This window comes from Ornithodoros turicata, chromosome 5 (assembly GCF_037126465.1).
Source record: "Ornithodoros turicata isolate Travis chromosome 5, ASM3712646v1, whole genome shotgun sequence".
NCBI classification, from domain to species: Eukaryota; Metazoa; Arthropoda; class Arachnida; order Ixodida; family Argasidae; genus Ornithodoros; species Ornithodoros turicata.
In genome coordinates this window covers 12,961,848-12,987,159 of record NC_088205.1, presented here as the reverse complement: position 1 = coordinate 12,987,159, position 25,312 = coordinate 12,961,848, and the positions used below count along the sequence as shown (strand labels likewise).

At 47.9% G+C, this 25,312-nt stretch overlaps 2 protein-coding genes across 9 annotated transcripts in view; one reads left to right on the top strand and one right to left on the bottom strand.

Annotated features, from left to right (window-relative positions):
• Positions 1-399: 399 nt before the first annotated feature.
• On the bottom strand, positions 400-11,608 carry LOC135394059 (lysosomal alpha-glucosidase-like). Its single transcript, XM_064624518.1, has 19 exons — positions 11,473-11,608; positions 9,854-10,235; positions 8,831-8,976; positions 7,609-7,774; positions 7,289-7,385; positions 6,933-7,171; positions 6,548-6,679; positions 6,334-6,444; positions 6,142-6,258; positions 5,280-5,479; positions 5,057-5,190; positions 4,713-4,864; positions 4,296-4,444; positions 3,296-3,380; positions 3,052-3,236; positions 1,184-1,272; positions 1,055-1,104; positions 851-994; positions 400-546 (listed from the first exon to the last, which is right to left on the bottom strand). Exons 1-19 carry the CDS (start codon positions 11,523-11,525, stop codon positions 481-483), a joined length of 2,697 nt encoding a protein of 898 aa, XP_064480588.1. The 5' UTR covers positions 11,526-11,608; the 3' UTR covers positions 400-480.
• A 1,981-nt stretch (positions 11,609-13,589) lies between these two features.
• Positions 13,590-25,312, top strand: part of LOC135394058 (uncharacterized) — a 31,057-nt gene continuing 19,334 nt past the window's right edge. For 3 of the 8 annotated variants that reach the window (XM_064624514.1, XM_064624511.1, XM_064624510.1), the window contains exons 1-8: positions 13,591-13,766; positions 18,143-18,311; positions 18,539-18,591; positions 18,647-18,852; positions 20,752-20,875; positions 22,888-22,954; positions 24,304-24,387; positions 24,977-25,008. In XM_064624514.1, the coding sequence (XP_064480584.1) occupies positions 13,725-13,766; positions 18,143-18,311; positions 18,539-18,591; positions 18,647-18,852; positions 20,752-20,875; positions 22,888-22,954; positions 24,304-24,387; positions 24,977-25,008 (777 nt within the window). In that variant the 5' untranslated portion in view covers positions 13,591-13,724. Of the gene's footprint in view, positions 13,767-18,142; positions 18,312-18,538; positions 18,592-18,646; positions 18,853-20,751; positions 20,876-22,887; positions 22,955-24,303; positions 24,388-24,976; positions 25,009-25,312 lie in introns of those variants that run through there. The other 5 variants (XM_064624516.1, XM_064624515.1, XR_010422760.1 and 2 more) reach the window with 4 other exon arrangements.

The window sequence follows — 25,312 nt, the reverse complement described above, 5'->3', positions numbered from 1 at the left end:
CGCTTCCCAGTCCAGACGTGCGCTGAGACCTCCACTCGCAGCTTTTCGAAATAGCCGTCAGGTGGCTACGGCTTCGCTGGAAGCGCGAGTAGACGACTTTAAAAAAGCTCAGAGAGCTTAGCGCCGCTTTGAACTTGCTGGAAATAAAGAAGGAGAAGGTCTCCAAGCTGTTTCAGTCGTTCTTTCTAAGCCGGTTGTCCATGAGGAGTCGAGGTCAGCGAAAACGAAACGGAAAGGACGGTTCATTTCAGTAATCTCCCAGGATGCAACGCGTACGCAAGGAACCCTGGGATTTTCTGAAATCGTCTATTCTACTCCGTTGGGCATCCATTGGCCCGTGTTATAGGTCAGGTTACAGGCGGGATACATTCAGCGTATTATTCACGATAATTGCGCGTGTACTGCTAATCTACAGTTTATTCAGTGAACAAGAACGTCTTCTGTGCGCTTGCAAGCGGAACCAAGTAACCCAACGAGGTTTCATGACCAGGTGATTGTGAAGTCTTCATTCATTTCTTGGGGAGGCTCTACTGTTATGCTCAGGAACTGAAAGTATCGAGGATTCCAAACAGGATTACATGCGCCATGTAACTACGAAGGTGGACCGCTGGGCTAGTACATGACTACTGAAGAATTTAGCGCGAGAACACGAGACCATAAAAGGAGACACAGACACATCGAGCGCTACTCTCAACTGAACTTTAATGGCAGAAGGTATGAGCCGAGGTTGAGCCGCCGGGGGATAGCACTCGTTGTGTCTGTGTCTCCTTCTATCGTCTCGCCTTTTCGCGCTAAATTCTCCAGCGACCGTAACTACGAAAGTCGTTTATATATACAAACAAGTACTTACGCCGTTGGTATTGTACTTGAATTTCCGACTCTTGCCCGCAACAGTAACGTTGTGAGGTTCATTCGGAACGCCAAGTACAAGCAGCTGGAACAAGGAGGGGTAGCTGGGGTAACCTCGGTGTGTGCAGGTCACTGTTATAACATCCTGTAGTGGAGACTCCATTGATTTTATGTTTTTACTACTATAGTCACTTGGGCCATATACCTTCACCAGGTTGAACTCGTAGAGTAGATACCGTCCATCTTCAATAGTATCTTAAAAAAAAAAAAAGAAACGCCATTGATAAGTACAGCAGAAAGCAAAGCTTTAGAAGGAAGGGTCAAGTACACTAACTTAGTGAGTCGCCGTCGTCGATGAAGAGCTCTCCCTTAGCGTTGCCTCTCTCGTCAATGGGGACCATAAGAGAGAGAGGAGTAAGTCGACTGTGGATAAATAAGTAAAATCTATGTGATGATGGAGAGCCCCATATTAAAAAGCAATCGAAATAGAAAGCGGGAACATCGTAAGTGTACTCTATTACGCGGTTATCACATATGGGCATTGTTGTAGCCATCATCGCAATACATGGCATACAGCGCGCTCACGCTTGTGTGAAAGTGAGTTGCATGAGCTAACGCACAGTTGAGATGAACACAGCTAAGCCTCACCGACGCCCAAGAAATTGTCACAGATGTGCGGGTTCGAATCCCGCTACAGCTGACTTTTCGTCAGACTGCGATCTTTTAGGGCGTCTGTCAACCTCATGCAGAACTCTAACACCAGCTAAGATGAAAATCAGCAAATTCATCGACTGAATACAGTGGCATTCCAAGGCGCAGCTGAGGCGTTACGTCGTACGCCAGCGCCAACATCTCACGCGTTGCGCCGGATGACGTCATAGTGGGATTGTACTTTGACCCAATCATGATCATTGGTCGTGGGTGCTACGACTCCTAAGGCTTATGTTCTACGATTAGAGGGTTTTGGGGAAACCGTTGATAGAACGTGGCTTGCGTCGAACAGTATCAACCATACCAGTCAGTGGAGAAGATTCTGAGTCACACGCTACTGCGATTGGCTGCGATAGGCGCGATACCCTTACCAACGGTGTGCTAAAACTGCCTATTAGTGAGTTTTAGTATATCGTACGCTGTCGCTTTTGCGTACTTAAGCGTTGGTGGTTCTGAGCAATGCGTAAAGCTCTGTTTATGTATTGCACGTGCGCAGGGAACCACCAACGCTATCCCTTACGTACGCCATAGGGGACAGAGTACGATGTACTAAAACTCACTATTATCTTCACATCCCGTCGCGGCCCTAGGAACGCTCGAGCGAGTGGACTGCAGCACGGAAGGACGGCGAGTTGAAGACAACCCCCATGATGTCTCGATATAATATGATAAGATATTTTACGCATTTACACGCTCATGTAACGCTTATCTGCAGTCTTTGACGTCGCGAAATTGCTGGGCGAATGGCCTGCGATTCATCGTCAGGGCACACAGCGCTTTTTCAACAATGAGAGCATAGAGCATAGCATATAGCACAGCATAGAGAGCATAACAGCTCTCGTCTATTTAGACGTTCTTTTTTTCTTTTTCTCTACTATATCTGGAGTAGCTTGTCCTGCGATGATAGGGCTCACATCTCAATTTTTTTCTCTTACCATAATCATCATCGTCATCGTTAAGGCTGACTCACATTGCTGAGGTTACGGTTGCGCTTCCCTGTTACGTATGCTGACAGCGAATCATTGCAACGGAACATCCTTCCGGTGCGATGAGCTGAAGGTCTGAAGATGGAACGAGGGTACACCTAAGACGCTGTACCGGGGGGGGGGGGGGGGGGGGGGCAGAAGTAAACGCAGTAATGCGAATCAGCCTATCCACTCTGCGTCATCCAGCACTGATATGGTACCATTTGGTTTTACTCGGTTATCCGGAATTTGCCATCCGTATCCTGACGTGCAGTACTAGCAAAAAATTTCCCCGAACCAATGTCGTTCAATTGAAGTATGCAACTGGCCGCTTTGAGACTTGTGTTGTGTTTGTCCTTCTATGTTCCAATGCTCCATCCACAATACAACGTTACATTCATATCCGCTCATCTGGAAACATGTCAGGGGAACCCTTTGCGTTTCCAGGCACGTATGTGTGTTGTCCCGGAGTCTCTACCGCGATACTGAGACAAAAGTCCACAGAATGAAGGCCGAGGTGTACAACCTTTGCGTCGTCGTTGGGAGGGCCTGCTGCATAGGCACGATGACGCCGCCACGCGGGATCCACACTGGCGGGCTGTTTAGAGTGGCGGGGAAGTCCACGTACTGTCCCGTTGGGCAAACTATCTGGCCTGCCCCTAGTTGGTACCACACACCGGCAGGTAAATAGGCGCGGACTGTTGTTTGGTTCTGCCAACATAAAGTAATGCGTACTGAAAGTAACATTCAACGCAAGCCGTACCACGTACCGGGTAAAGTGCAGGGGCAATCAGGAGCCCAGAACCCCACATGAATTGTGTGTCCATCGCGTATGTGGTGCTGTCCTCGGGGAACCTACCAGAAAACAAGCCCCGTGCTTATATATATATAGGGATAGAAGCACATAAAAACACAGTGGGGGCCGAGGCTTCGCATTGTTGTTGCGTCGACGTAAAGCGCGGCCGAAGGGGCTCACAATTCTCATAACCTAGAACTCTGATGATTATGAACTCCTTATGATTTGTATGGCACATAAAGAGCGTTACCGTATATATATATATACAGTGAACCCTCGTTATTATGACCATGGTCGTTCCCGAAAATTTTGGTCATAATGCGGAATTGTCATATTAACGGGGGGGGGGGATTTGCAGAGGTTTCACTGCATTGTTTCCAGGAGTATATGGTCGTAAAGCGCGTATGTCAGATTATCGGGGGTCATATTAACGAGGGTTCACTGTATATATATATTATCGCGCTCCGAAAATCAGACGACGGCACATAAAAACCGTTTTGGCTAGGCGAGACTTCAAATAGGAGAAGTGGTGCGCATACTTCGGCAAAACTCACTCATAAGTATTTTTCGTACTCACTCATGCTCAATGTGGCGAGTGAGCTGATCACACGGAGAGCTGAGCTGGGAGTGAGTGAGTAGGAGTCGCAACAAGTGCCGACCTCAGATAATGCGTTTATCGCGTGTTACGGATTATCAGCAAGCTGCAGGTTGTGACCCCGCATACTGGGACTTTAGAGCTTAAAAGGAACTGCGTTCTGTTGTTGAAGGTAACTTATCGTCCTTTGCCGTCTTACGGTAGCTATCGAAAGCTTTTTTTACTCATGAGACAAATGGTTCGACGACGAGATTCCTCTGTATGCAACGGCTCCTATTCCTCAAAATAGAAGAGAACGAATTTAACTAGCTCCAAAGCTCCGTACCGGAACAGGAAATTAGGTAGCTCTTAGAGACCACTCAAAGCGCAATATACGTACTCCATGAACATAGCCCTTGCAACGGTGTCTCCGAAGACATGGCTGCGGTAAAACAGGGTGTACAGATAGGGCAGCGCCACGTATCGTAGCTTGAGATTTGCTATCGCCGCTGTCAGCACTATGGGTCCCAAGCTGTATGGGTCTTGATCCTTGCGAGAGAGAGACGGTGACAAAAGAATGCATTACAGTACAACACCATGCCAGAGCGCTACTTCGGGGACCAGAAGGGGCCTACCGAGAAAATTTTCTGAGGGGGTACGTTCTCGGACAGCATGCTACATAAACTGTCTATATAGGATAAACTATATATGCGACGACCGAAATTGAAGAGAGGAAGCATGGCATGAGGACCTCACCCCCCTTAGATCCGCGCCTGGTTCCTGGAATGATCCATGAAGGCGTGTGAAGGTGTCTTACTATGGCGTCGTCCGTGTTGTGGTTTCTCGAGAAAGGATAGTAGGCGCCTAGTGCCTGCCACCGGGCACACAGTTCAACGGTAGTGTTGCCGTTGAACCCGCAGATGTCAGCACCCACCAGTGGAATTCCGTACATGCCGAAACTCAGAATGGCTGGGGCATGGTACAAAAGGTGGCTTTAGGTTTATGACAAGTAATAGCGAGATACATGAGAACTCCTCTGGCGCAGTGAACGATTAGAACAGGTTCGTCAGTGCAACCTGCTGAGCATCGTTGTTATGTTCTGCCCTTTCACAGAGCTAGCTGCTTGTTGACACCAGCTGTATTTGAAGGTTGCCTTCATACCTGGGATGGAAGCCCGCATATCTTCCCACGTGGAAGCGACGTCCCCTGTCCAGTGACCCGACCAGGAACCCTGACCTGGAGATGTTGCCCTCGATATGATGAAAGGTCGCTTCTGCCGAATTTTCTTCAGAGCCCTATGAAAAACAAAAGAAACCGCTGGTAGGCATTCATTTAGCGTTTACGACAAATAAGGTGCTTGTACTAGGCCACACATAAGTCTTACTTGTACGTGGCCAACACCTCCAGAAACCCGTAGATATTGTGAACGTTGTAATGCTCTGAGACGTAGTGCCTGTCCGACATGCATAGAGTCTTGGAGCACAATGGTTCGTTACTGGGGACATAGGGTGGTCTCTCGAGCTTCGAGTCAGGAGGGCAACCGTCCTTATGACCATTGTAGAAATTGGAGGGTTCATTCATGTCCTGCACAGGGATATTTTCTATCTCTGCATGTCACCAAGAAATCCTGTGGTGGTATTAGAAACACGATCTCAGATGTAGAAAGGTCGAAAAGCCAGCGAACCGGTGACAGGAAACGTTAGAACCGCAACAGATGGTTCGATTCGATAAGGAACACGTGGTAAATGAGAACTGGGACAGTTAACGGCTGGTCCGTACTTTTGTGTTCCAATGCGTCCGTCAGTGTTGCGCCCGTCTGTGAGTCGACGCAAGCTCCTACGAAAGCGACGGACGCATAGGTTCGCAGAGTCCGGTCGTTGCCCCGGTAACCGTGCCGCCGCGCGCTCTTATTTTCTTTTACTTCGCTTCACGTAGTCGGCTGTCAGCCGTTTCTCGTAAAGTATCGTCGCAAAGCGGCGGACGTGAATTGGAAACCCGTGCATTCGTCACGCAGAGACGTTGACGGACGGACGTATTGAAACGCAATAGCGCGGATCAGGCTTTACGAAGCGCGAGTGTATACAGCTGCGAGAAAGTACACCACGTCGGTGAAATTTACCTGGATCTGTCAGATTTGTTTGTGAATATTTGTTGTAGTAATTATGTAATATGTATAAGCTCACAGATGTTTATCGGCGAGTGTTCTTCGGACGTGCTTGAAAACGGGAATCCCTATATATACTTACCAACCATATACCATCGACGTCTACTTGGGAGCTGAACCTTCTCAACTGTTTCATCCAATAGGCCCCTGCTTTGGGATGCGAAAAGTCCGGGAACACGCTGCTCACTGCATTCCACACCTACACGTGCCCGTTCCAACAAAAGACATCATCACTGAGAACCTATAGCTTTCGGGCTACATCTTTTATGAGTACCTTAGCGTAGACGATTCCTCCTGTTGTATTCTTGACGAAAATGTCCATAGCTACTCCTTCATCGAATGGCGGATAGCTGCCTGGCGGCTCCGATCCGCTCACAGCGGGGTCCTGGTGGACCACCACGAGAACTTACACGTTGATTTATAAATTCCGCGTATTCATCTTTGAGGTCATGCAGAGTACGGGAATGTGAGGTGCTCGATGGCCTTACGGTTATCACGACGTAATGTCGTCCTTCCGAATGTAGCTCGTTCACAAACTGAGGAAGGCCAGCGAACCTGTCCGGGTCGTAGGTGAAATCATTCCTGTGGTCCATATAATCTATATCATTCCACTGCACGTCCTGCAAGAAGAAACAGAAGTGTAGTATCCAGGGGTAGTATCACACAATCAGTATGAAATGACATATGTAATAAATACATCAAGACGCCTCGTCATGTACAGTCGCTGTCAGACTAGTTTCGTGTCTCGTCCTCGTGTTGCGACTTAGTTCCATCGGTCCGCGTCCGCGCAGGATTGCGAGTTACGGTTAAGTCTGACGGTGGCTGTACATTGTTGTAGCTTTCTTTCCACTTTTGCGCTTTTGTGTCACTCACCACCGGTACGCCCGCATTTACGTTGTTACGAAGAACTTCCTTCGTGCGATTCAAGGATCCATATCCAAATCGACACAAATGGAAACCGAGGCCCCAGTAAGGAGGCATGGCCGGTCGGCCAACGATGTTCTGGTATTGCCGCACAACAGCTGCAGGTGAAGGGCCCAGGAAAATGAAGAAGTCCAGGATTCCGCCCAGTACCCGGAAGGTTGCCGCTGGTGTTGGCTGCAGCAGCACCTCTGCACGAACCAAGTGTGTTTGAGCATTCGTATATGGCTTGATGTCCTTCTAAGGATGTCGAATTTATCGGATGATGGAAATAGCTCTTGGTGTGAATGTCAGGAACGAAGTCTTACCCATAGCATTACTGTTGTGCAAGAAGACGCCATGAGCTGTTCCTCCGTCCTCAAGGCAGATGTACAAGGGGTGGCTACCGTACAGGTTCGCGTTTGGCTACAAATAAGTCGTCATAATCATCCATTGCATGAAAAAAGTGCAGTGTAATACTGAGTACTATTGTATATGGAAGCCCGGCATCAATTAGCCTCACATAGTTGTTTTTATTTTTTATGGTACGTCGCACTGAGCTGCTGAGGACACAAGCGGCACGTCTACAGAGTGAGACAGAGGTAATCAAAAATGACGCCAGGTAGCAACAGACCAATGGCATACTAACAATAGGTTCGCGATCACGATTGAAGAAGTAGTAGCTCGTCCAGTTGATGGGTCTCATGAGGGAAGCGTAGTGTTCGCCCAGACCGTAGATGCGGTTGGAGGGAAGAAGCAGAGGAACCTGTAGAAATTGATCGGTGAACACCAGCCGAGACAGGTTCGTCTGGAACCTGTCAAATATCAAAGCATCAGTGTGTCAAAGAAAGCTGGGAAGAGAGAAATGGGGAGAGCAAAGGATTTGTAAAGAGCTGGTGACCCTCTCCCGGCCTCCGAGTTCGGATGCCGCCATGATATACAGGGAGTATATTTTTTTAGGCACTACAGATTCTTTTATTAAAACTCTATGAGAGCAGGACAGATGTCGCTTTTGCAGTTGACTTATACGTCCAGGCAGACATCCTCTCGAAGAAAGCATGCAACTACAATATGACTAATTACATATAAAATTCATTAACGAACTCTTCAATTAGGGGACTTCAGGTAAAAGCGAGATAGCACATTGGGAGATTACCTAGTTGCAAGCCATTTCACGTTTAACAAATCCTGAAACACGCACACACGCACATGCGTTAAAATATCAATCCCCGAATTTTGATATGCAAATGAGGCGAAACTGGGAACGCGGGGAGTACAGCACTCATTTCACGTCAGAGAACTACGTGATTTGGAGCGATGGAGATGATTGGAGTAGGTGCCGCTCGCAGGCCAGAGAAACCCCTTTCTGGCCCAGAAGCCTCCGTCGGCGAGGGTGACGCGCTCCTTAGGTTTTCTCCTGTATCGGTTTCGGCTCATTCGTACATCAAAATTCGCGGATGGATATTTAACGCACGTGCGTGTTTCAGGATTTTTGAAACGTGGAATGGCTTTCAACGTCCGGATGTCCGCCTGGCCGTAGAAATAAACTGTAAAAACAACAACATATATGCTGCTCTCGTAGCTTTTTTTATAAAAATTCCGTGAAGGCTAAAAAATACACCCTGTATATATAACACCGCCACCGCTATATTGCTGTTCACGGGAACCCCTTGCACCAGAAATCATCATCATGTAAACGGAATTAAAAGCATTTTGGCAGGTCCTAGCAGCTACCGGTAAAATAGCAACAACACCTGGCATTCCTGTCCTAATTTCGCATGCCATATAGTTTCGAAGTGTTGTGGGACCTATACCTTGCAGCGGTGCGTTTGAAGGAAATAGTTGGCTGGAAAGTGTTATGGAGGACTTACACGGGCGTCTCTTCTCCGCCGAGTCTGTGAACGCTGAGGGCACCATAAGTGTTGACGTCCACGCGGTACTTGGTAGTCCCATTATAAGTCTTAGCCGGTATGAAGGGCACTGGGGGAGTGTAACGTTCGTGGGAAGGGTCCAAAATCTGTAAGTACGCAGATGCTCCTCAACATTGCTGTCACTTTGACGAGCACGACAATCCGAATGTTCCTGACATCCGTGCCTACCTTTATTGAACAATTTACGAAGCTGTAGAAAAATACGGACGCGTCGTTAGCCATGTGACGACACTCGGCACTCGACATGTTACTCGCAGCATGATCACTGCAATTAAGTAGCGCATGCGTGAGCAGGAAAACGCTCACAGGACGGCAACTCTGGGCAAGTGATCTTGCTGCAATTAACGTCTCTGAGCCACGTGTTTTAAAAACGGAGTAGCATCAAAATAGATGTCCAGCTGTGTTACTTTTTGCGGTCGCATACGTGTCCGCCGGCAATTTGTAACATAGTGTACCGTGTTACAAATTGCCGGCTGTATATGCAAGCTGCCAAAGTTACGTCACCCGAGCAGTCTTTCCGGTTGCTGTTCATCGTCATCAGCGCAATCGGATGGGAAGGGGGACATGCGATATGAATGGCGGCTCCATACAATTTCTTGTTGGGTTCTCATTGAGGTAATAATATGGTAATATGAGTAGATTTACACATAAGGTGTGTCAGCCTATGGGACGTACACGGCTCGTGCCGCAGGGTGGGTCTGCGGATAATTTCGATCTCCTGGGGTTCTTTTGACGGTGCTGGAAGCAATGTTTACCACTCCCACACTGTTACCGTCATCGGCCGGGATTGAACCCGCGATCTTCCAAGGTTCTCATTGAGCTCATGAATATGTTTGTGTACGTACGAGTTGCCAAATGGTGCTCTTCCTTCTCAAGTAAGATAAATGTCTCAAAGCCTTCAGAACAGCATGCAGCCTCTTAGGTCGAGTCGAGGAAAATGAAATTATTCATTTCTTTTCTTACCATAACTCTGGCAACGTCCGGCCCGTAGAAAACGACGCTGACGGACACGGACTGGACGTCAACGTCAATGTCGGATGGCGTCTGTCGTAGAAGCTCAATGTTGATCCTCTCGGGCGTCCTGTGTATCCCCGTCACTTTATATCCCGTGTATGATGAGGGATAGAAGCACCAGGGAACGTGAGGACCGGGATGAGACGCTGGCTTCCAGCAGCATCCTCTCCTGGAGCAGGTCTCCGGAGATGCATTCTGTTCAGGATGGCAGTCGAACCTTTGGCTGTCGCTCCCGATATCGCATTGCAGCTGCCATTCATTGGTGGAGGGCGGCCAGACGTCGATTGTCCGTCCCTGCTGACCATGGGAGTGGCTAGACGCTGCGAAATCGCTGAGAATGACAGGCGTCAGTGTAATATCGGGCTTGATAATTTAGCGGCATGTCATTTTCTTACAAGGCCTGATGGGATCTTCCAGCTCACTGTGCGGTTTTCGGATTCGGAACAGCGATTTTTTTTTTTAAACGGCGCACGCTGGAACTAACTTTGTCGCGACAGAGTCAACGAATGAATGTTTGAGAAAATGTGGAGAGATCCATACGTACAAACAGGAGCCTGCTGCCAGCGAGGAAGTAACACCTATATTAGAGTTCTGTACTATTCGGGTAGTCGGTGAGCCGCTGGATAGCTCATTCCCATTCAGCTACGATCAACAACTCCCATCGTGCATGTGTGACACATGGGCCGTGCTTACATCTCTCGACCCTTCACAGAAGTCATTTTTAGAACCCTGTTTTCTTCCTATAAAACTGTTAAGTAGGCAAGTGATGCACCATGCGAAGTAATTCACACGACAGAGTCATAATTATCGCAGAAATTGAATTTAAAGTACGCCGCAAAAAGCGACCGTGCGCAACGGCGGTGGAGAGCAGCACCAGCCTGTGATCTGCCTGGGACCTCGCGCTGACGCTACAGGGGTCACGCTCCATTCCTAGACGCTGTGTCCATCGTATTTTCGCCATATTTCTACGGATTTCGACGGCAGATTTACGACGCCGTTGTTGTCCAAACCGAAGCCATGCTCCCCCGTGGTCCCGCGGGGTGTGCGCTCCCGGTCGTCTACAATTGGCTGAGAGGACTGGACGTTGATGACGTAAGCCCGCTTCGAAGAGATGTATCCAGCGTTCACGCCCCGATGTGTGTACGGTAGTCAGTGTCTATGAGCGCCGTTTCCGGCAGAGTACTCGGAATTCGCGAAACTCATTCCATGGTCCTCTGCATAGCAGCGCAAGCTGCGCAAAATGCGTGTTATGTCTGTCTTTGTGAGAAATCCTGCACACTTCGCATCCTTCGAATCTGCATTGTCAGTTAATCCGGAGCTTTTCTTGTTTGAAACCAGCCGCTTTGACAGCGCCTCGGAATAAGCTATAGTAGACTCTGACAGTAGAGATGACGAGAGTTTCAGATATATATAATTGCCATTTCTATATGCAGACGCCCTTGTTGCAGATGCGCTCGATCTCATGAGAGAGTTCGGGTGGGGTGGGGTGAATTTTCAAGGTCCCATTAGTAGGAGAGCGTTCACGTGAAAGAAAATGACTAAAGAGCAATCACGAAACACATACGTACCTCACGAATAAGAGTATTATCGCTAGGACGCCCGTCGTTGGTGAAGGTATCATAATCTTGCGCACTCAAGAGCAGCTCATCGAGTGATGCAGACTGTTGACAACAAAACGCCTCTCAAATTCCATCCATCGTATCGTGTTTCCAAGGAGGCATTGCTCACTGCGTTGCTTACAGCGCATGCGCGTTACTATTTATGTGCCAGAGAATATCTGGGTTGGTATGATGTTGGTCATCTCCGGCGCTTGAAACTGCAGCGGAAACAGAAGAGGGGGCAAACCGGAGGCGAAATCTCGCGAGGGTGATTTATCATCGTCGTCAGTGGTTGAGGGAGGACACATATGAGGATAGACTTGACTCACTTGTTGTTGTCACTTGACGTTCGAAGTAGAGAACAAACTGCACTGGCGGCAGTGAAAGGGGAAATCTCCAGACAAAGATGGCGCTGAGTCTCTTACTTGTCAGAAGTGAGATCAACGTTTTCGACACCTAAATACTTTGAGGTCTGACAGAATGAATACGTTCAAGAACAAATTTTAGTATTGTGTCTTCCACTTTCTTTCTTGAGCTTGTGTATTCCTCGGGTTCAGATGTTGTCCCTTTCTGAACAGTATGTTGGTTTTGACCTTCATGAAAAAATGAGGGCATGAGAAGAAAGAAAGAACGAGTGAGATTGGAAAGAACTCTGAAGCCTTTTCTTAGCCTTTTTTGGGCCTTTTTTAACGACTCGCTTCACTATTTTTGAGATGTGTTTCAACGACACTTTCAATGATACCTTTAGAAGGCCCTCGAAATGCGCTACCAGTCAGCGGCGAAATAACAGTCGCGAACCGCATTTAAAAGGCACTAAAGGACAGTAATTAAAAAAACGAGTATTACGGTAGAAGCAGGGACTGGAACCGGAACGAAACCGAAAACCACTTGGAACGCAACATGCGATCTTATGCGCTTGAACCCATAATCTGGGACGCTTGTGGAAGAAAGATCCAACGGGAAAAAAGATCCATCGGGAAAGAACATCCAACGGGGTCACGTGACAGATGGAAAGAAGACCCAAAGGGAAAAAAAGATCCAAACGAGAAAGAAGATCCAAGCGAGAAAGAAGATCCATGCGGCAGAGATCCATCTCTCTTCATCAAAGAGATCTTTTTTCACGTTGGATCTTTTTTCCTGAAATCATAATGGGATGATATATGCATGGTAGGACATGTATTGCGTACGTCCCTTATGAGTTATGGGCTGTGTTATCGTGATCATTTAACATACGAAGCGTTGCACGTTGTTTCTTTTTTCTTGCCTTGGTAGCTTGTTACAACACGAGCGAAACAAAAAATAATAATAATGGTGCCGTGATGTTACTCGTAAGGTTACCACGTACCGTACCGTACGGTATAAGGTAAGGTAAGGTAAGTACCAGGTAAGGTACATGAATGTGCACGAGATAACAGAGACTGCAATAAATTATATTACGGGGAATGTGGCAAACAGTGCGTCAAGTAAAGAGTTCTTTCTTCGACCTGGCCGATGGTATACCGCAACGCACTTTCGGAGCGCAACAGATAAATGTGTTCATTTTTGATGAAAGGTGGAAGTCACTGAAAAGGTTAATCAGCTGTAGGACTCGAACCCACATCTTCTGGATTACCTTTCTATGTGTTCCAGCCTCAGAACATCAATTGTCTCGTGTTTATTCTTACCTGTTTGCACTTTGTTGCTCATTTTGCGACATCCATGCTGCATGCAGATCCATCCTCGAGAGAGAGAGAAAAAAGAACCGGTTCAACTGTTTAGTTACCGGTAACCGAATATGTAACCACATATTAGAACGGCGAATCCCGTAACCGGGACCGCTTTCAGAGGACACTGAACCGTAACCGAACCGATATTCGTTTCGGTTTCAGTCCCTGAATAAAAGGACAATGAAAAAAAAAACATCAATCGCTCTGCCTGCCGATACCTGCCGGGATGGCGGTGTGTCTTTTCTGGATGGCAACACTATGATGCGTTCTCAGCCGACTTCACAAGGAAAAGCACCGGCGTGCGCGTAACGGCAGACGGGGATAAGGCGAGAGCCATCAGCGTTGGCCGATTTCTAACACTGTGCAATGAATTCTCGCATCTCCTGATCCCGTACGTCTCTTTGGCCATACCTTGGTCACCCTTCCAGGATAAAAGGAAGACGACAACCAGACAGAGCACGCGTCGACTGATCGGTTTCTCCACTGCGTTCCGTTCCACAGCGTCTGAAAGCAAACATGTCGCTGAAGGACTTGGCGTATATGGGCAGAAAAGTCACGGTGAGTTATACGTCCGTCATAGTCTTCGACAGAAGTTAGACCTTTATCACGTGTTCTTTTTTTCTCCGTCTCCACCTCACCCTCCAGGGTACTAAACAAACCTGGTCTGAACTAGCCTCACTGAGGTGGCCTAGCCTACTTAATCTAATCCAACGCTTCTCTACCTTTACGACAATGTGGAGGAATATCATCGCCTTTTGCTGTAGCAGAAGTGCTTATAATAGGTTATCATGGAAATACATGCAAAAAAATCATGGTGGATCCGACAGAAATGCATTGTATTAAAACTCGAAAACGCTTTGGGAACTCCCCTTCACAACGCTACACAACCCTTCACATGACCCTACACAACGCTAACGCAAGACAGCATCCGCAGCCAAACGAGCTTTTTGGGCTTCTTCCGATTCAGCTTGGCGGCGCCGTCTCGCAGTCTCAACCTTCTTTCGCCGCCGCACCTCGCTCCTCCGCACAGCTTTCATAACCCATGGCGCGCTCACGCAGGCACGTCTGAACCTGTCGACCACCGCAGCTGTCCTGCCAAGCGCTGAATAGAGCACTACATGGGCCGCCTTCTTAGGCCTAGGCCCGAACCGGCTCGGCTCGAACCTGACCTTCCTTTGATTTACCCGCCCGGGCCCGGCCCGATGACTGCATACCTAGCCCGGGCACGGCCCAAGTCCGAAGAATTCTAAGTTTTTCGGCCCAAGCCCGGCCCGATCCCATAAATTTATAGGCTACCCAGCTGGCCCCGCCCTGCCCAGTGTGTTAGGCTGTAAAATTTGACCGTCGCTGACTGACAGAGGGGAAGCACAGGCTCGAACCCGACATAGGCAGGGCAATGTACGGGCCCGGGCCCATAATGGTCCAACCCGAGGTCAGCCCAGGCCCGCAAAAAGAGAGCTTTACCCGGGCGAGGCTCGTATTTTCGGGTAAGCCCGAGACCGTGCAGTGCTCTATAGTGCCAACGCCGACGAGCCGCGTCCGGCGTCGCGCTCTCCAATCGCCCTCTTCCTCCCTCCTTCCCCCTCCACTCACCGCGCATGCGCGCCGCACCGTGGCTACAGACAGTCCACTCCGCGATTCTTTCGTCGCGAGGACTCTAATGCTAACGCATGAAAAAAACCTTCCAGCCCTCATTTTTTTTCACTTGTTATACTTTCCGATCCGGTATGTCACCCACGTTCACTTCTGCGCATTATTTCACTTTCATACACGCTTACTAATATTTAAAAGCCATAAGCACCTCCACGGAACTACATCCGTACACCACCCCTACTACACCCCTGTTCGATTATTGTAGTAGGCGTATCCTCGTTGCAGGGGCGGAACCGTGCACTCACTTGGGGGGGGGGGGGTTCTTTGTTAAGCGCGTAGTGGTGGAATGGAGAGGGGGTAATGATGTTTATCCGGGTGGTTTTAGGGAGGGTGCGGTCCCCCAACTCTCCCCGCCCCCTTAATCCACCACTGCCTTGTTGTACACCGTGATTTGAAAGTACACAAGCTGTCTTTCGAGTCACTTCGCGATACTTCGTACTAAGAACTTTGAAAAGTAAGGTAAAGGTAGTGAAACTCGATTTTTTTCACAACCCAGTTTCACTCTTTACTCTTTATTTGGTGTTTTCGATAAGTCTTCATTAGTACATGCAACGAAGTTGCAAGTATTATTGCAGTAATTAGTTACTTTTCACAAAAGTATAAAGCTTAGACTCAACTTTTGGTTAAAGTAACAGTAGAATGTAATAAACTAAGTTACTCAGGAATAACAATATTATCCACGCGTCAGTTTCCAAGCGTCGCTTTGTTGAGGCTTCAAATACCATGCCGTTTTTCCCAACTAGGAATTCCACGAATTTTGTCATCTCGTACGCAGGCTGGACCCTTAGACTATAGCTCCCACCGTGCTGCTAGGGTGCATCGGAAATCATCTGTTTATAACGGTGTATAAGCATGTTTGGTCAGTCCAACTGAAAAAAAGAAAAGAAAAACCGAAGTTTTTCAGTTACATTTATTCGGACTTTTTTCTTCGAAGTAACTGTAAAGCAACTGAGTTACTTTACGTGGAAACTGTAACAAGAGACATTTCAAAACGAATAACCATAACTGAAACTCCGTTACCATTTTTGCGGACTGACTGTACCAACCCATGCTTACCCATCACTAACTTACTTACTAATAACGAATAAATTGAGTTCCCGCGAAACAACGATGAGCGTATAGGTGACCTGCTAAGCGACCGCGAGGGCTCTGTTCCTCACACTTTTGAAAAGTCCTTCTCCTCGTGAAAAGAGCGCATCGCAGAACGAGAGGACGTCGTGACGTATGCTACTCCCCTCACGTGACCAGTGACGTACAGCGGCACAGCTCAAGCAGTCCTCCTCAGGTAACCGAGGATGCGGCTGTAGAGTATGTACCACTGCGCCAATCTACAACGTTGCAAGCTCATTGGCCCAGGCTGCGTGCGCGCTCCGATTGGTCGACAACGTTTTGAAATCGCATTTTGTACGCGCGCATGTGTGTGCAGCGTCCCGGCGGCCGTTTCAGCATAGTTTCGAAATAGCTCGCATCGGTCGGCACGGCGTCCGTCCTCTTGTGTTCTGTGTTTCGGTGATGTCAATCGGCAGAACAGTTTGTGATTCTACGCGTGTTGTGCTGTTCCTGGACACGACTATTATCCCACGTACAGTCTATCAACTACGGAACTGGAATGCTTCGTGGGCTGGTGCGGTTGGAGCGTGAAGAACGCGTTCGAGCGCCGTCGGATTTTGAGGCCTGACAACAAAGACAGGATTACGATTACGTGCCACACAAGCGCCTCTTCCGCTCTGCAAACAACGAAAGAAGATGCTCATCATTAAATCGGCCGGCAAGGCGTCCTCTTGTGTTCCGTGTTTCGGTGATGTCAATCGGCAGAACAGTTTGTAGAAGTGTTCGCTGGTTTATTCATGCGTCGATGTGATTCAACATGTGTTGTACTGTTCCTGGGCACGACTATTATCCGACGAACAGTCTATCAACTCCGGAACTGGAATGCTTCGTGAGTTGGAGCGGTTGGAGAGTGAAGAACAAGCGCGGGCCCCGTCGGATTTCGAGAGCTGTGTTCGTTTTGCTTCAAGTTCGAACTTCGAACTTAGTTACAGTGCGTCAGCAACGGACTTTGTATTCACAGTGCATCCATGTATCAGATCTTTGAATCAGTGCTTTGGGTCAAATAAATATTTCTGTTAGCCAAAAGAAGCTTCAGTTATTTTGAATATCGGGTAACGGTGGTAGGCGTGAAATCCGGTAGAAGTCGATGGTAGCCAGAACCGGTCGAAAGGTCAGCCAAAGTTAAGGCTCCTGATTGGCCGACTGGCATTGCATAATTTTGACAACGTTGCACTCTCATTGGTCGTGTGCCCAGTGTTGTGTGAATTATCTCAAACTATGGGCGCTATGGGGAGCTGTTGGAGCATGGCTCAAGCATGTATAAGCGGCGCGTGCGCTGCGAAGGGAAAAACAACACAAGGCACGGAGCCTTCATCACGTCACGAGAGCATCGTGTCGGCCGTCCGAGGATGCTTTCTCCGAAGTCCATTACACAGCTATAACTCACCGCAGAGCGAAAATATTTTGCATGGTGACTCCTAGTCGACAGCTTGACAGACGAGGCAGGATCTCACCTCATTGCTCTTTTAACGGCTACTGCTCCACGCGAAAAAGAAAAAGAAGAGAAAAGACTGGTGAAAACACGGAAGACGGAGTTGTGCAGAATGATGAAGATGTCTATACGTTCTTTGCCACTCAAGCACACAACCCCACAATGACTACCAGATATGTCGGACAGGTCTTCTGTTATCAAGTAGTCTTCAAGGCGACGCGCTAAAGAAGACTGAACCGTACTGCATCGCGATCGAACTTAATGCGTCCCTAACGACCGTAGCATAGCGTGCAAACTTAAAAAGAAAAAGGAAAAGGCCTAGTCAATGGACCTAACCCCGCTAAAAATATACATAGAAGATTGGTATACGGGACAGTCCTGCTCGGACAGAGCCAGGGGTCCACCCTGAACCATTTCACTAGAAATATCGACCGGATAATCTGCAAAGCTATAGTCACAACCGTATACGTGTTTGGCTCAAGTGTCTCACGTTTGCGCGCGTTCCCAAGCATCACAATGTACTGAAAGTCGAGTGCAATAGGGGTGGACGGTATGTGCCTTATCGATGTTTTTTAGTTGCATGAGCGTGTTCAAGGCCTTGCTCCTACCCGTCCACCCCTATTGCACTCGACTTTCAGTACATTGTGCTGCTTGGGTTCCTTCAATTTGCATATAATGGCCCCAGAGAGAAGTCTCAAGACGTTCCTCTATTTCCTTTTTCTTTTCTTTTTTTTCCCAGTGGCGTCCCCAGCTCTTTGCAGGCTATAATCTGAGCAACGACTCGGACGCATGGAACCGGAAAGGGCAAGAAACCTTACGCAGACAGGACGATGATTCCCTCTTGTCCGGTTGGTACGACGTCATCAGTTGGTTCCTCAACTTTATCCTGGCAAACCCCAGGGACGCACGTCAGTTCCTCTTCCCCTCTTTCTCGTCATACATGTATAGCAAATATTTATGTTCTTCTTTGTGGTGAACGTGTCCAGAGTAGCATATAAGACGGTTTAAACTTTATTCTGATATCGCATATTGGTGTGCAGCTGTCATTCATTACACAACCTCACGTTCCTAACGTCCAGCAAGTGCTCGTAGACATCAGGTTGTCTTAAGACAATTGAAATTCATTCCGTTCTAGTCTTTCTGCGCCAGTTTGGTGGTGGCGTCGACATGATTGAGATCATGGACAAGGTAAGTTTTCGTGTATGATTTAACGATGGTCATTGGTCTAACCTGTCTCTTCCAGTATTTCACGTACGAACCGAAAGTATTCGTCATGTACGTAACTGGTTTTGCGTACAGTATCCTGGGCCTGTTCGGCAGCGTTGCGTATATTCAGCTGAGGCGCAGGAAGCGCTGTGGCGGAGATCGAACCCAGGACCTGACGGAAAACATGCGTTGTCTTCTTAGTGTTTACACTGGCATCTACATCCTCCTCTTGGCCGGCATACTGTGAGTGTCTTTACACTCTCTAAGAAAAAAAAAAAAAGAAAAGAAAGGTGGAGCAGTTACACGCCTTTTAAGTCGCATATGTTGTGCCTGAAAGTCGCAAAGTTCTCCTTGCTACCTGGTTGAAGTCGGCTCAACAGATTACCACAAATCCCAAAACGAATTTTAGTTGCATGTATTTATCTTCGTTGTACACAATGTACTCAATGTACACTGCACCGACAATGCTGGGAAAGCAACGCTATCGCCGAAAGTGCACTGCTTCTGTGGCTGTAATAACGGCTCTTACACACATATTGTGCCGCCGCACCTGCAAAGGGGGGATAAAAGGCAGGGTTACCACCCTTTTACACCCTTTCGTCAGACGCTATGTTCACTGACTTAGGTGGGAACTATAGAAGTTACCACCTTTACACACCCTTTTTTTTTCTGAGAGTGCACCGTCGTGGTACCATGAATGGCACTGTCTTGGCTGCCACTGAAACGGAACTACACAATTCAAGAAACCACGATCTTAATTGAATGGAAATTTAGATAATGTCACCAATGTTATTGTGTTGGTCGTCCCTCTGTGCTTGGATCAAGGACGTGGATGTGAAGACTTCTTTACGTATATAAGGACTAGCTACGCCACCTTTTCCGTCCACAAATATCGAACACCCCGGGGAGGGGGGGGGGGGGGGGCGAGTAATAAAAAACGAGTCCCGACAAAATAGTGAAAGTATTTTTCTCTACGTACAGTATAGGTAGACCTTATTTGGAAGCGTTCAACACGCAACGATTTTATGATTCTGGAGTTTTGTTGAACATACAATACATAGCCTTCTATTTGGCTGAACTGAAACATTTTTTCCAACTGCTGAAATTTACCTTTTCATTTAATTTTTCTCTGCCTCCAAGAGGCGGCGGTTTTTGCCCTGTCTTGGATTAGATGACGTGTATTGTGAGGAGCAGTATCAAATTCTTGAGACTTGAAAGCTGAGCGCTGGGTACGCACTGGCCGATCCACTGGGGGTGACGGGTGGATCCGCCCCCTCCCCCCCCCAAAAAAAAACAAAAAAAAACACACGTCAGTTTATACATGGGATTTCTCTTTCTCCCCTCCCCCACTACGGGCTTCAACTCTGAAACCTCCCCCCAAACCGAGGACAGCCGGCCCTGTGGGTATGGAGGATTCTCATAGATGAGAGGTTGTCTATACGTCGTGGTCTATACAATATTTTCATGCGCTTTGATCGCTCCTGTTACTATCGCTCAATCTTTGGCGACGACGACGACGCAAACGAAAAACCCAAGGCGTAGTGTTTTAACTCCGACTTCGCCAATTTCCAAACATTTTATGGCCCGATTACACCTTCACCCGGACACCGAACGCGAGCCTTGAATTTCCGAACTCTTCGTATGAAATCCGGACAGGCAACCACAACAGTGAGACTGAGCTTTGCGAGCAGGTCTTTCCTGTACCAGAATGAAGAATTTGGCATCAGCACAACATCCTTGCATGTCTGGTTTATCACTATGTTGCTCCTTTGGTTACTTTATGTGCGTCACTATAACATTGAAGGTTCTGAAAAGCGACATATTTGCCCTCTGTGACCCATATCAGTTATAGTAACACTTTCACGACGTCTCACAATGAGGTCTTTGAGGTCCTATTTTGTGCCTAGTTACCACTTTAGTAGTTACTTCATTTTTAGTTATAACTTCATTACTTCATAACTAGTTACATCATTTCTCAGCACGCTATTTTCTTACTATATTATATCATTAGTTACTCGTGTGCCATAGAAACTGCAATTATTATCACTTCGACGACGTCCGATACCACGCTTCAAATTTACAGTGAACCATGATTTTCTCTGACATGTCGTCTTATGGATCCTACTCGATGTCTTTGTGTAGAATGGGTTCTCTCCTGATGATGGGATCCTTGTTTGAAATGAGCCGTGCCATCAAGAGCGAAGGACAAGTTGGATTTGAAGCACGCATTGATGAAGTCGGCTTGTACATCAAAAATGCTTCCAAGGTAAATTCCATTGCATACACAAAGAGCGCGTGGTCCGCAGAGTATATCGGTACGAGCGTAGCACATCTGCACAGCGCGCGCAACAGTTTCACCCCCCCCTGCTGCGAAGCATCTCTCCTTGCATCGTTCACGTCACAGGTGACGTCACGAATAGATAGATAGATGTGACGTCATCAAAAGAGCGAAGAAGTGAAAAGCTGACTCATTGAAAATGCATGGCAGCCGGACCAGATGTATGACGTTTTCGAATGTGTGCAGAGGCCTTCTCCGTAACGTGTTGGTTCAGCGAGTTCAACTGACAACATGGCGTATATGCAGGCCAGATGGTGGATGAACTGAATGCCTAAACTCAGGCTTTTACATTATGGAGTTCAGCGAGTTCAACTTATTGACGGAGCGACACAATGAATAGTTCCACGCACTGATACTACTCTGCTGGAAACCGTGTGCCATGCTTTCATCTCTTGCAAAGGTCTCTTGCCGTGCTGCATCTCTTGAAATAGTTCAGTTGACAGTTTAGTTCACGCTCAGTTCACAGTTCAGTTAGTTCTCTACATAGTTCCGTTTTCTGTGCTGAGCTGACAAACTGCACAAATAGAAGATCATTGCTTTGAGCCTTCGTGTTTGTGTTTGTTTACGTGTCTTGCCCATCGCTCAGGCTTGCCTATCATGAAATAGCAGAAGAACCGCCCAGAAGAAGAACAGTCTCTGTTCGAAATATCGGCGACTCTCGTCCTGAGGCAGCTCCTTTCATACTTCCCTATCGGTTCGCTGGATTTCTACCCGTCTACGCTCTTTAGTCATAGACTCAGAGGTTGTAATGGTTATTCTCAGATGTCATAATAGGAACCTCTAAACACCCGCACAGTCCGCAACGTCCACCTCCAGAAAAAGGGGTGGTAGGAGGGGTTGCGCGCTTGCCCCCCCCCCTGGAAGGAATTTGCCCCCCCCATGGAAAAAATCCTGGGAACACCCATTGTCGAGTGGCTTTGCTCTGTATCCGGCTGCCAAGGAGCATCTATAGGAAACCGGTTTCGCAAAGGTGCGGACGGAAACGCGAAACGGATGCGGGCGTCGTACGCAAACGCTGGCGGACGGACGCGTTTGAACGCAATAGTGTGGACCAGCAGCAACAGACGCGCGACACGCACGCATGGCATGCGTACTTTTATTAGGTACTCCCGCGCAATTAATACGGCCGCGGTTGTCTCCGCAGCGCTGCTTCAACTGCCGTCAATCGAGTGCATCGTCGTAGCACGACTCTGTTGCTCGCAGACCACGAATGACCGGTCTCCTTTCAGCAACGTACACAAATATTGCAACTTTTCAATCTTCGTCTTTTCTTTCGCTTTTCCGGCTGGTGACATGTCGGAAACGTAACGGAAATGAACCACAACTTTACTTTAAGATGATGAATGGGGAGTTTCATCGCCAAAGGCGATACTCTACCCAATTGCTGGTGGTGATGTGGGGAATGAAATCCCCAGAAACGAGAATATTTCAGTCACGGAAATGGTAACGACCCCTACAGTTAGGTGTTTCGCTAAAGTTTCTCCTTTCAGTGCTACTTTAATGTGGTTGAAATGGAAGCGCTCTGCTGACGACTGGTCAGAAGAGGCATACTGAGTAACTATACCGTGTTGTAGGAACACCTGCTCTATTCTGTAAGGGGTGTGTCGCCCGGATATGCATGATCTGGGTATCTGCACGAACTTGCCTTTTGGGTGGGTGTGTGCGTGCGCGCGCGTGTGTGTGGAGATATATATATATGTGTGTACGTGGAGATTATGTCCTTTCCACCTCCTCAAGCATATTTGCTTTCAAAATCTTTTTCACTTGTCCATAATTTGCCCAGTGATTGTCCAAGTAGACGTATAGTATCTGATAGCCCATGCATCGAGAAAGTTGAGCGATTACTGCAGGATAAAGGAACTACCTCAGCCGCTAAGAAGATAGTTTGAAGACCTCAGGGACAGGAATTTTATAACGAATTTTATCATTTTATCACGCAGCACACACAGGAACTGAACAACATGAGAAAACATTTCTTCGACGACCTCACCAATACGCTGCTCCAGAGTGAGGCCCCCTTTTGTTTTCAGTTTTCGTAGTGCTTCCACTAATGTCATCCGTTATGGAAGATAACATTTCGTGCCCTGTATCGACTGTAACGGACCTTTTTCACAACGGATTTTGCGCATGCGCACGACCTTGAGGCGCCGGAGTTGATTATCTCCGTCTTCGTTAGATGGCGCAGTATAGGAACGACAGAAGTGGGGACCAGTGGGGAGACCGCACGAACGACGTGAGCTCGCCGGCCCCACTCCGGACAGTCTTGGTCCTTTGTGCTACCCACGTGAATTTGTTCTGACGCGATCCGAGCGTGGTTCGCTGGAAAGCTGCTAGGATATGAGGCGTATGTGAAAAAGCAGAGCCATTTATAGGGAGGGTTTGGCCATTCTTTGATCTTTTGCCGCCTCGTGGGTGGAGCCTATTTTGACGTCAGAGTCGTCGTTGCGACGCCCAAAAAGACTGAATCCAAGCGGAATCCGCTTATCAGCCATCTGATGCGCGCCATATTGATGCTGTCCGTCAGCTTCGTTGTTGCAATGAATGCAATCAACAGGAATAACCGACTTATGACCCACAGCCGCCTCTGATAAGGGGGGTTTTGTTGCCAAACTGAAAGAGTTCAAGGACGAAGGGCTTTCGAAGGACAATGTACGCACGTGTCTTCCCTCCTTGCATCGTAAACAACGATCAGCATCAATATGGCGTCGGCGACCGGCTGACAACGGGACAACAATAGAGCACGGCGAGGGAGGTGGCTTAGCCGTGACGTCGCACGACGCGCTTCAAGTTAGGCTCCTCCTAATGGTCAAACTCTCCCTATAAACGGCTCTGTGAAAAAGGTCCAACCCAGAGTCACTAAATAGGGGTACAGAGTATCGCATTCCTTTTCCGCGCCGGAGCCGCCGTTCGGTGTTCGAGATTGGGCCGATCGCGTCACGTGGTTTCTCCTTCCAAGTACGCGCCGTCCATGTTGAGTCCCCTCCCGTCCAAAACCGGTTTCCTCGGTTGCGAGCTGACACGACTGCGCGCAGTTCTTCGGCGGAGAAGCTGCAGATTCATTTCTAGGCGACAGATCCGCGCCGGACACAAGATGGCGGTCTCGCTCGCCGGCGTGGCTCAGTGTCTCTACTCTGCTTCCTATTTAGTGGCTCTAGTGCCAACCGTGCCACCGGTATTTTGCTGTTTCTCGTATGGAATGCGACAAAATCCTGTTCTGCGATCTACACGAAACAATGTGAGTTTTACATTGGCTGTGCAATAGGAAGCACGGTTATGAGAGGTGGATGTTATGCCATCGCATATTTAAATGACACCATGTTAACCGAGGGTACTTTAAACGTTTTCTGTTCACGTAGATTTCCAGCCTGAAATGTCCAAGTTCCTGTTACCTATTGTGCAAGGCTACACCGAAAATTTCACTTCCCCGACACATCCACGTGGTATGTGTAGTAATCTATTATACATCACATTATGAACACTCTAGTAACGTTATTTTGATGATGATGATGACACCTACACCTCAGGACATGAAAATTGAGACCTGTGGCATCATTCATGGCCGCCGTTGTCTCGCGGTCCCCCAGCCTATAGCAGAGTCGAGTGCAATAGGGGTGGACGAGTAGGTGGAAGGCCTTGAACCGAGACTCATGAAACTAAAGAACATTGATAAGACACATACCGTCCACACCTATTGCACTCAACTTTCAGTACATTGTGCTGCTTGGGTAGCCTTACCCTCTTACAGTGGGTATCGCTTAAGATTACACGGGCAAAAACTGAACTGTCATTGTAAGCAAGCGTTGCTACATATGTCATACAGCCCACGGTAGTGATCGAGCTGTTCCTAGTCGCTTACCAAACCACCGCCTCAAAAGTGACAGAATTCGTGATGTCGATACCTAATCGAAAAGAGTGATCGCCCACTGATAAAGAACAGCGCAGTACATAATAGCAGATGGCACAGATTTTCTGTCTGCATTATGTTAAGGCTATATCCTTAACCTCTTGAAACACACCTTTTGTTCACAGCACTCTTGCGAGCACTCGACATACCGAAAGATGTAAGCCCTTGAATATTTCTAACATTGCAAGTGTGTACAAAGTGTCCCTTCCTATAGGACGCGTCAGACAATGTGTGTTCAATATTGAAGAAATGTTTTGGTAAAAACATGGTCAGACATTGAAGCGATCGTCTACACGTCCAACTCCGATATGCGGAACATTCGCGCGGAATGTAAAAACATTGACTCGTGATGCGTTCCATTGATGTCTGGAGCCCAAATACGTGTCGAAGTCTCGCAGTGCAGAGGATAGGGGGTTTGGGTTCTGCAGTACGGGAAGCACATCTCTGAATAAAGTACCAAT

Excerpts from the sequence above, each read along its gene's own strand:
- LOC135394059 (XM_064624518.1), bottom strand. The coding sequence starts at position 11,525 with ATGATACCTTCACCAACGACGGGCGTCCTAGCGATAATACTCTTATTC. Across the intron at positions 6,680-6,932 it reads TAAATGCGGGCGTACCGGTG|GACGTGCAGTGGAATGATAT; the intron begins GTGAGTGACACA and ends TTCTTCTTGCAG. Across the intron at positions 5,191-5,279 it reads GAGGTGTTGGCCACGTACAA|GGCTCTGAAGAAAATTCGGC; the intron begins GTAAGACTTATG and ends TGTTTTTCATAG.